The sequence below is a fragment of the Dreissena polymorpha genome, chromosome 15, assembly GCF_020536995.1.
Source record: "Dreissena polymorpha isolate Duluth1 chromosome 15, UMN_Dpol_1.0, whole genome shotgun sequence".
NCBI lineage: Eukaryota > Metazoa > Mollusca > Bivalvia > Myida > Dreissenidae > Dreissena > Dreissena polymorpha.
In genome coordinates, this window is record NC_068369.1 from 59,753,093 (window position 1) to 59,765,303 (window position 12,211).

The 12,211-nt window shown below is 36.6% G+C and overlaps 1 protein-coding gene across 4 annotated transcripts in view; it reads left to right on the forward strand.

Annotated features, from left to right (window-relative positions):
- Window positions 1-12,211, forward strand: part of LOC127860365 (peptidyl-prolyl cis-trans isomerase 1-like) — a 59,853-nt gene that overhangs the window by 31,523 nt on the left and 16,119 nt on the right. For all 4 annotated transcript variants that reach the window (XM_052398392.1, XM_052398391.1, XM_052398393.1 and 1 more), the window contains one exon: window positions 11,715-11,968. In XM_052398392.1, coding sequence (XP_052254352.1) covers window positions 11,715-11,968 — 254 coding nt within the window. The remainder of the gene's footprint in view (window positions 1-11,714; window positions 11,969-12,211) is intronic.

Below are 12,211 nucleotides of genomic sequence, written 5' to 3' on the forward strand. Positions count from 1 at the left end.
AACGTTTTTGTCAAATTTGTCCGAACAAAACGACATACCTATAGGTGCAAAGGCGTCGCTACAACTTTTCACCGGGAAAAAAGCCAGCAATCATTCTACAACATTTCGTCGCGTGGCTTTTTCAATGGCTCTGATTGGCGTAGAGCTATGAGATATAGCACAAAACTCGCGCCAGACGGAAAAGACGAAAAAATATTTTGAAAATTTTGGAGCTTCAAGGTTTGAGAACGACAGCGACGATATTTGGTATGCATGTGTATATGGACAAGGCCTTTCCATACGCACAAATTTTTTTACCCCTTTGACCTTAAACTTGAACATAGGGTCCGCGTTTAGGTTTTGAAATTTGCGTTTAGATTTCAGAAAAGCGTTTTTTCGGGGCATATGTCTTCCGATGGAGACAGCTCTTGTTTTTTAAAGAATACTTTCAGAATAGCAAACAGTTTGGATCCTGATGAGACGCCACGTTTCGTGGCGTGTCATCTGGATCCAATCTGTTTGCAAAGGCCTTCAAAATTCGGTTCCAGCACTGAAAGAGTTAAGGGGGTATATTGGTTACACTCTGTTGGCTGATTGGTCTGTTGGTAGGTCAGCTTGACAATAGTGAAATGTTATATGTCGGCAGAGCGAACTTGCTTTTGTGAAATGTAATATGTTTTTGAAGCCAACTTGCTAGTGAGATATGTTATACATTTGCAGGGCAAATTTGCTTTTTTTAAATGTTATACGTTTGCTTGTGTAAAATGTTATATGTTTCGAGGAGCATAGTTGCCAGTTTGAACTTCCTTACTTCCTTCCTTCCGTCACACTTTTGTTACAGTTTATCATAGCGCCTTCAATATTTTACCGATCTCTTACATATTTTGCATGTAGGTTCCTTGCATGGACCTCTACCTTTTGTTGTGGTTTGAAGTGACTGGGGTCAAGGTCACCAAGGCTAATAATAGATTGTTTTTAGCTGGTTATTGTCCCCTACCGGTGAAACCAGAGGGGACTTATGGTTTGCGCTCTGCCCGTCAGTCCGTCACGCTTTTCTGGATCCTGCGATAACGAAAAAAGTTCTTTTTTCATGGAACTTGAAACATGGATAGATGGCAATATGGGGATTATGCATGTCATTTCATTTTGTTCCTACGTCAAGAATTCTGGTTGCTATGGCAACAACAACAAAAAATTTTGACAATGGTGGAGTTTCACTGGTAGGGGACCATATTGCTTAGCTATCTCTTGTTAACACATAGATTGACAAAGCGCATCATCAGGGAGCATCCATCAGTTTCACTGATATTGTTGTAGCACCATAAGACCATAAGACAGTAAAGTAATTGAAACCGTAAGTTTAACAAATTAAATCGAACATAATGTAGTTAAATATGTTTCTTACCTGCAATTCCAAATGGAGAAACACCATTTATTTATAAAGAAGGAATGCAGTACAGATGGAGGTCTGCATTGCCTTTTTAGCTCACCTGATTGCTCAGGTGAGCTTTTGTTACCGGTCTTTGTCCGTCGTCTGTCTGTCTGACCTTCCACATTTGTTCGTAAACACTCTAGAGGCCACATTTATTGTCAGATCTTCATGAAACTTGGTCAGAAGCTTCGTCCCAATGAAATCTCGGTCGAGTTCGAAACTGGGTCATGCCGGGTCAAAAACTAGATCACTAGGTCAAAAAATAGAAAAAAACTTGTGAACACTGTATAAGTCACATTTCATGCCCAATCTTCATGTAACTTTGTCAAAATGTTTGTCTAAATGATATGTTGGTTGAGTTCAAAAGTGGTTCCGGTCCATTGAAAAACATGGCTGCCAGTTGGCGGGGCAGTTTTCCTAATTTGGCTATAGAGAAACCTTGCAAACACTCTAGAAGTCAAAATTTTTGCCCAATCATCATGAAAGTTGGTCAAAACATTGGTTTTATTGATTTCTCGGAGGAGTTCGAATATGGTCCAGATCGGTGAAAAAACATGGCCGCCAGTGGGCGGGGCATTTTTATGTCCCCCACTATAGGTTTTTGCTCTGTCTGTTGGTTGGTTGGTCTGTCTGCCTGTTTGCGCCAACTTTAACATTTTGCAATAACTTTTGCTATATTGAAGATAGCAACTTCATATTTGGCATGCATGTGTATCTCATAAAGCTGCACATTTTGAGTGGTGAAAGGTCAAGGTAATCCTTCAAGGTCAGAGGTCAAATATAGGTGGCCAAAATCGCTCATTTTATGAATACTTTTGCAATATTGAAGATAGCAACTTGATATTTGGCATGCATGTGTATCTCATGGAGCTGCAAATTTTGAGTGGTGAAAGGTCAAGGCCAAGGTCATCCTTCAAGATCAGAGGTCAAATGTATGTGGCCCAAATCGCTTATTTTATGAATACTTTTGCAATACTGAAGATAGCAACTTGATATTTGGCATGCATGTGTATCTCATGGAGCTGCACATTTTGAGTGGTGAAAGGTCAAGGTCATCCTTTAAGGTCAGAGGTCAAATATATGTGGCCCAAATCGCTTATTTTATGAATACTTTTGCAATATTGAAGATAGCAACGTGATATTTGGTATGCATGTGTATCTCATGGAGCTGCACATTTTGAATGGTGAAAGGTCAAGGTCATCCTTCAAGGTCAAGTATATGGGTCAAAATTGCGCATGTAATGTTACTTCTGCAATATTGAAGCCAGCAATTTTTCTCTATATGTATATAGTGAAAACATGTGAACACTCTAGAAGTCACATTTTTGGTCCAATTTTCATGAAATTTGGTCAGAACATTTGTTTCATTGATATGAGAGTTGAGTTCGAAAATGGTTCCGGTCAATTGAATAACATGGCTGCCGGGGGGGGGGCAGTTTTCCTTATTTGGCTATAGAGAAACCTTGTAAACACTCTAGAAGTCACAATTTTTGCCCAATCATCATTAAAGTTGGTCAAATGATTGGTTTTATTGATATATCTGATGAGTTTGAAAATGGTCCAGATAGTGAAAAAACATGGCCGCCAGTGGGGGGGGGGGGGTATTTTTCTCTATATGTATATAGTGAAAACATGTGAACACTCTAGAAGTCACATTTTTGGCCAAATTTTCATGAAATTTGGTCAGAAAATGTATATAGTGAAAACTAGACTGTTAACAGCCCTGCATTATCATTTTATAGAGATAACTCTCTCCTTCTTCTTGTACTGTAGTTACAGAGTTACGTTTTCATATCTGCTTAAAATGCAGCCAGAAATGATAATTCAGCCAGAAGAGAAAAGGAGCTTTGATATTGTCAAAGACCTGTAATACTCTATATATAGGTCTTTGATATTGTATTGCAAAACATCTCAATATTATTATTTAAGTAATTGTGAAATTAGAAAAAAATAATATCAGTCTGTTGACAGACTTAGTGAAAACATGTGAACACTCTAGAAGTCACATTTTTGGCCCAATTTTTATGAAATTTGGTCAGAACATTTGTTTCCTTGATATGAGAGTTAAGTTCAAAAATGGTTCCGGTCAGTTGAATAACATGGCTGCTGGGGGGGGGGGGCAGTTTTCTTATATTTATACATAGTAAAAAAAGTTTGTGAACACTCTAGAAGTCACATTTTTTGCCCAATCATCATGAAACTTGGTGAAAAGATTGGTTTTATATTTATCACATAGTTAATGCCATAATTATTGCCCTTAGATTGTCCAAATTTTCATTATATTATACAAAATCCTTGTAACGCTCTAGAGGTCACAATTTTGTTTCAGATTTTATTATTTTGGTCATAATATTTAAGCACAGTTTGATGTTTGGTAAGGGGGGTCAACTCAAAATATAGGTCACCAGGTCAAATCTTACAAAAACAAAAACACTCCATATGCCAGAGTTTTGGTTCAATAATGATGAAACTTGACCAGGATGTTTGTCTGGACAATAGTTAGGTCAAGTTTGATGTTTGGTAAAGATTGAATGAACCAACTCCTCTCAGGTGAGCGAACTAGGGCCATCTTGGCCCTCTTGTTATATTAGTTGCCTAGGAATCGTTGGATAAGTGGCGTTACCAGGTGGTTATAGAAAACTAATACAATTGTGAGTCAGAGCAAAACAATTGTTGTCAAATCAAATCAACAATAAACAACACTATTATAAAGAAATTTTGATTAAGAAGTGATACATATTGCTTCATTAAGGTGTTTGTTGATTGGCGTAGAATGTTGTACCAATACAATGACAAAAGCTAAAACAGGCACACTTGTTAAAAGCAACCAATAATCGGATATCAAGTGAGATGCATTATAACAGTTTTATAAGTTCAGGTAAATCCTTATTTAAAATGACTTTGTACATGAATCCAACATCAATCTGTGAAATTGTAAAGTTATTCAAAAAGCTTTATAAGAATTATAAATAAGAATCAACATTTATTTATAATCTGATATAAGAACACTTTTCTAAGTTTCAAGTGCATAAGAAAAGGTATAATGACATTGTAACAGCTTATTTATCATTGTTTAGGTATTTAATATTGTTACATAATTGCTATTCCCAGACAATTAAATATGGGTACTTTGTAAATTAAATACCATTGTATTAAACTTTGACAGTTGCATTAAGTATAGTAATTGACTACACTTCCTTGGGTTAAAACTCTCTTCAACTGACCTAGACATTATAATTGTCATTTATTTCTCAACAATATATTTTTCACATGTTACATAAATGAAGACCTGTCAATCTCTACTGTCAAAATTCCCTTTGGCAATAATTAATGTTAATTATATGTTCTTGAAAATTAATTGAGCTTCTCATTCAGATTGTCATGTTGACACCTGGGAGAAAACTTAGTATGTAAGGACGTGTTAAAGCATTTGGGAGCAAAAGAAACATCTGCTTGAATACATTGTGGCATCTGCTGTCTTTGATACTCTTCAGGTAGGACATTTTATGTTACTATTATTTTCTGTTAAGTTAAAATAACATTTAAATATTGTTTAAAGTCATTAATGATATATTTCCAATTTGGCAATTTTATACTTACACAATGTAATTTGTGCACATTATATTATATATTTATTAGTATGTTAAATAAAAAAACTATTGAAAATATGTCATTGTTTCTGTTCATTGATCTAACATTTTTTATGAAAACTTATGTATGTAATTAATAGTTTATTTTTAGATTAATTCCATTTATGGTAAATAACTTGTGCAGTAATTTTACAATTTGCATACATACACATGTATACAGCTCAAAATGGCTCTATCCTGTAGGTGTAAAGAGAGCAAAAATGGACCATGACTGAAACCTTTACCTCACAAGGGATTCAACCTGCGAAAAATATGAATCTGTCCTCCAAATGAACTACAGTGGGAGAGTGCTACTTTTGGACAGGTTTCCATTGGACAGGCTAACAAAACAGTTATCTTTCTACCAGTAGTTCAGGTTCTGTACTTCTGAATATGTTGGCTATGAATCCTGCTGAGCAGTGTCCGTTCATAGAAAGCCATCCATCTGTGCCTGGAAATATCAATGCTGACTATTCAATTGTGGAGACAAGTCCACCACACCAACTGAGTCCGTCTGATGTTTCAAAGGAAGCCAATGACCAACTTTTGTTGGGACGCTGGTATGCCCTGCCCAGTCCAGTGACAGCTGCCAGTTCTGAAACTACTGATGCTAGGGGTAAATGGGATTGTGGTGATAAATCAATTAAAATGGACTTTCCTACAAATCAGTCCATTGGTTTGTCAAGTGATGTAACATACAGTATGGACCAAAACAATGAAATATTACCAGTGGATGATCCACATGTTCCGATGCCTTTTATCAGCTGTGATTCAAAGGAAGATCTGTCACAAGACATTACTGAAAGTCAGACCAATGAAATGCCGTTGTCAATGAGTTATACCATTTTTAATTTGGCAGAAGTTTCTGTGAGATCCGAAGTGACTTCAAATCTGGCAGCTGAGTCTGGTGAATGTTCTTCTGATGACTTTGAAGAGATATTAATTAAAAGGAACCAAAACAAAAGCAAGAGCTTTAATTTAACTCTTTTGGCACAAAAGAGGGTTTTTGGTCAAGGTTCATCCAGTGGCCCAGTCAAGCCTAGGTATGCTGCAAAAACAATGGTCCCCCTTTTTCATAAACCAGCTAAGAGGAAATTGGACAAAGCGGGTGACCTAGTAAGTGCTAAGAGTGAAAAAAGCCAAGACACTTGAAAAGGACAAGACTGAATTCTTGCTTCCAGAGAGGAACCTAGCAAGCTGTATGAACCTAGAACCTTCAGATAATGACCACTTTCTGTACTGTGGAGAATGCAACAAAGAGTTTGAAGGTGACTGTCCTGTGCATGGACCATACAACTTCATAGAGGACAAAGAGGTGCCAGAAGGGGACCCTGGTAAAGCTGATCATACTCTTCCAGATGACCTTGAAATAAAAACCTCAAAACTATTTGGAGCTGGTCTTGGAGTATTTTCAAAAGTTGGACTGGAATCCAGGATCATGTTTGGACCGTATAGGGGCGATACCATCTCTGACAACCATAAATCAGGATATTGTTGGCAGATCTATAAGGAAGGCAAAGCAAGCCACTGTGTGGATGCCCAGAACAAGGCCACCTTTAACTGGTTGAGATACGTGAACTGTGCAATGACAAAGGCAGATCAGAACCTTGTAGCATTCCAGTACAAAGGAGGCATCTATTACTGCACATTCAAGCCAGTTTCACCAGGAGAGGAACTGCTTGTCTCTTATGGAGATGAATACACCAGAGAACTTGGCATCAGCGGAGACAAGAACTTGCTCTTCAAACCTAAATATGTCAACGGAGAAGGAAGTGACATTTTACAAACTGTCATGGAACAGCAATTAGAAAACGCAATATTACAGAAGAAGAGGAATGTAGAAAACACAGATGAAAAGGAGTGCAATGGTGTGGTGTTGAATAATACTAGTAAGAACATTAGTAACTTGAAGACACACATGAGGATACATGCAGAAGAGGGGCTGTACGAGTGTGGGGTGTGTGGTTATGAATGTAACCAGAGTGGTCACTTGAAAAGACACATGATGATACATACAGGAGAGAAACCATACAAGTGTGAGGTGTGCGGTTTAACATGTAAACAGAGTAGTAAGTTGAAGACGCACATGAGGATACATACAGGAGACAAACCATACAAGTGTGAGGTGTGTGGCTATGCTTGTAGCTTTAGTGGTAACTTGAAGAGACACATGAGGATACATACAGGAGAGAAACCATACAAGTGTGAGGTGTGCGGTTATGAATCTAACCATAGCTTGAAGACACACATGAGGATACATGCAGAAGAGAGTCTGTACAAGTGTGAGGTGTGTGGGAATACATTCAACCAGAGTGGTCACTTAAAGACTCACATGAGGATACATACAGGAGAGAAGCCATACAAGTGTCAGGTGTGCGGTTTTACATGTAAACGGAGTTGTTCCTTGAAGAAACACATGAGGATACATGCAGAAGAGAGATTGTACAAGTGTGGAGTGTGTGGTTATGAATGTAACCAGAGTGGTAGCTTGAAGAAGCACATGAGGATACATACAGGAGAGAAACCATACAAGTGTGAGATGTGTGGCTATGCTTGTAGCAATAGTGGTAACTTGAAGAGACACATTAGTAGGATACATGCAGACTAGAGACTATAAATCTTTTAGGTTTGAGCTTATGAGTATAACACGAGTAATAACTTGAAAATACACATGAGAATACATAATGTGTATACATGTCATTTTGTTGGAAATCTTTGTTTTTCAAACCCCTGAGTTATTGCCCTTGAATAAGCATAACAGATCTCATTCAGCAATGGCCTCATTAAAATAGTGTTTGCATATTGGAGAATAGTAATTAACCCATTTATGCTTAACTTCTAGAAAAAAGGCCTTGGCAAACAGCGTAGACCCAGATGAGACGCCTCATGTTGCTGCGTCTCATCTGGGTCTGAGCTGTTTGCTTAAAGAAATTTTAGTAAGAAATATTCTAAATATGGAAAAAATATACATGTTTGGAAATAAATTGACCCAATTTAAAAGGATGGGAGAGTCCACTAGGCATAAATGGGTTAAGACTTCATACAGACGGGATATAATCATGAGTTATCCAAGGTGCACTTTTTAACCATCTTATTCTTGTTTCATCTTGTTAACAATTTTAGGTTGAGTATGTGTTCCATGTTATTTGTTGTTCTATATTGGTTTCTTGTCAGTGTGCTTTTATATTTTTTATAATTCGGATATTCTTTTTTGTAATGGTAGTACCTGTAAAACATATGCAGATATGTTAAAGCAAGTTAACTTTCAATATAATGTATAATGAACAAAGGTTTTCAATTGTCACTTTCATTTTACAGCTAGTTCTAAAAATAAAAGTATTAAACATTTTCACTCCCTTTATTGTTTAATTATAAAAAATATTGCAAAGTCCCAAACGGATTATGTGTCCAGTATTATGTGTAAATATATCTTAATTACATCACACTGTTTCTTGAACTAACTCAATGGATCCCAGTGTAAATTATGTTCCCTTTTTATACTTAGAAAATTGAAAATTTGGTTAAGTTTTGTGTTTAGGTTCACTTTATTCCTAAAGTAAAGTATCAAAGCTATTGCTTTCATATTTGCAACACTTACTATCATAAGGGGACTATGCAGGCAAAGTTATGTAACTCTGACTGGCATTTTGACAGAATTATGTCCCCATTTATACTTAGATAATTGAACATTTTGTTAATTTTTGTGTTTTGGTCCACTTTACTCCTAAAGTATAATAGCTATTGCTTTCAAACTTGGAAAACTCACTAACTATCGTAAGAGGACTGCACAGGGCAAGTTGCATAACTCTGGTTGGCATTTTAAAGGAATTATGGTCCTTTTTTGTCTTACATGTAGTAACTTTGAATATTTTGTTAATTTTTTTGTTTAGATCCACTTTACTTCTAAAGTATCAAGGCTATTGCTTTCAAACTTCAAATACTTTCTTACTATCATGAGGGTACTGTACCTGGCAAGTTCAATTTGAAATTGACCTTGACTCTTATGGTCAAATTAATAAATTTTGCTAAAAATGCCATAACTTCTTTATTCATGATCAGATTGGATTCATACTTTGACAAAACAACTCTAACCTGACATACCACAATGAACTCCACCCAAACCACCCCCACGCCCTACCCCAGAATCCCCCCAAATAAATTAATATTTGTTTTCCCATTTTTTTCTTATTTTTGAAAGATCATCTAATAAATGACCACACCCTCACATTATACCCCCCTCTCCACCCCCACCCCAACTCTCAACCCCCACCTAAAAAGTTTTTTTTTAAAACATGGTAAAAAAAACACAAATATTTATTTATTTTATTTTTGAGGGACCATCCACCCAAGTTATTGCTATCAAACTTGAAATAAAATCTTATTAGTTTGTTTTATGTCTTTACAAATGTTCAATAGATTGTGGAAAATATACCTGAACTCAGAATTGTCTACTAAGTATAACTTCTTTATAACATAAACGATCAATATGTTTCAATTATGGTCCTCTTCCACTTTAAATATGACTATATTACCTTGACCTTATTGAATATGAACAATGTCCCCATGATTGCTTACGTTATACTGTCAAGCACTCAAATAGTCCGGCGCGCTGTCTTCTGACAGCTCTCGTGTTAAATGTTATACGTTTTTGGAGCAAACTTGCTTATGTGAAATGTTACATGTTTTCTATGTGAACTTCCTCAACATTTCTCTAGCAATCGAATTGAAACTTAAAAAATGTTATAATTAATGTACAACATACCTGTTTTCCATTCCAATACTACACACATTTTTTAGTTATTTGAACTTAAAATTATTTGCCCTGGGGTACTAGTCACGTTTGATACAATCATCTAATGTAATGGCATAAATATATATTGATATAAGTCGTGTTCTGAGAAAACAGGGCATAATGCATGTGGGTATAGTGTCGTTCCAGATTAGCCTGTGTAGTCCGCACAAAAGGTTACTCTACTGACTAACATAATCTGACAACATTTGACAGGAACATGAGCAATAAATGAGTCTGTAACGCCAAGTCTTTTCTTTACAATACTATGTAATTTGTATGCCTTAGAATCAGGGCATATAGTGATCGCACTTTCCATCTGTCTGTCAGCCAGTCAGTCACACTTTGCGTTTAGATTTCCAAAATTGCTCATAACTTCTATGTCGATTCAGATGTAACATTCATATTTGGTATGCATGTGTATATGGACAAGGCCTTTCAATACGCACACAAATTTTGACCTCTTTTACCTTGACCTTGAACTTAGGTTCCACGTTTAGGTTTCAAAATCTGCGTTAAGGTTTCGAAAAAAGCGTTTTTTGGGCATATGTCTTCCGATGGAGACAGCTCTTGTTTTAGAATTCGGGGCATATGTCTTCCAATGGAGACAGCTCTTGTTTTAGAATTCGGGGCATATGTCTTCCAATGGAGACAGCTCTTGTTTTAGAATTCGGGGCATATGTCTTCCAATGGAGACAGCTCTTGTTTTAGAATTCGGGGCATATGTCTTCCAATGGAGACAGCTCTTGTTTTAGAATTCGGGGCATATGTCTTCCAATGGAGACAGCTCTTGTTTTAGAATTCGGGGCATATGTCTTCCAATGGAGACAGCTCTTGTTTTAGAATTCGGGGCATATGTCTTCCAATGGAGACGGCTCTTGTTTTAGAATTCGGGGCATATGTCTTCCAATGGAGACGGCTCTTGTTTTAGAATTCGGGGCATATGTCTTCCAATGGAGACAGCTCTTGTTTTAGAATTCGGGGCATATGTCTTCCAATGGAGACGGCTCTTGTTTAGAATTCGGGGCATATGTCTTCCGATGGAGACAGCTCTTGTTTAGAATTCGGGGCATATGTCTTCCAATGGAGACAGCTCTTGTTTAGAATTCGGGGCATATGTCTTCCAATGGAGACAGCTCTTGTTTAGAATTCGGGGCATATGTCTTCCAATGGAGACAGCTCTTGTTTTAGAATTCGGGGCATATGTCTAACGATAGAGACGGCTCTTGTTTTAGAATTCGGGGCATATGTCTTCCGATGGAGACAGCTCTTGTTTTAGAATTCGGGGCATATGTCTAACGATGGAGACGGCTCTTGTTTTAGAATTCGGGGCATATGTCTTCCGATGGAGACAGCTCTTGTTTTAGAATTCGGGGCATATGTCTTCCGATGGAGACAGCTCTTGTTTTAGAATTGGGGGCATATGTCTTCTGATGGAGACGGCTCTTGTTTGAGAATGCTTTGTTGTTGTTCATCAGTCAACTCAACAAGGACAACTCTATGCTGTAGAACTCTTAAGCTTCTTCATTGTTAGGTCAACAGGAAAAGGTTAAATGAGCATATATGATGATATTTCAATTATTCAAATCTATACTGTTTACAGTGTAAGTTTTTTCTCCTTTAGCCATTTAACAAAATGGCAAGTTATTAAACATGGTAGTGTCTTTTAGAGTAAATGTTTTCTCTATTTGATTTACCTGAAAGTCTCACATGATTGCAAACATTGCATAGAAAAGTTTAATTTCCGAATCATTGGTTATCAGTAACATGAACTTACAAAATTTTATGTAAGTACTTATTTTACAAATGCTCATTTGTGTAAAGTTTACACTTGGAAATTCTTGTTAGATATACATTTTATAACAAAATCCTGTTATATACACAGATATGATGTCCAGCTTGGCCCAGCAGTCTGAGCTGAAGTCTGACGTACTTCCTGCAAAGATACAGTATCATCTAGATGATCCTAACGTCATTGCCCGTCCAATCAAGGTCGTAGAAAAAAAGAAGTCTAGACGCTCACCAAGTAGCGAGAGTTCAAGGTCGTCTCACAGCGAGAGTTCAAGGTCAAGGTCGCGTTCCAGGGGCAGAAGTGAGGAGGAAGAAGAAAAGAAGGAAAAAGAAAAGAAAAAAGTTGAGGTAATGCTGGTTTGGATTAAGACTGTTTTAAATCTTATTTTGGAATTGAAATTATTCTTTTGGGCTTTTCATGTATGTGATATTTTATTATTGTAATTTTTTTTTTTTTTTCAAAAGGTGGTACATAATTATTTTAATCCTTTTCAATATTAGTATTTATTTATTTCTTTTTCAGCTAGAATTTTTTTGCGTATTATGACTGTGCAGTTATTGAATCATGTCTATTTCTTAACAATAAAAAAA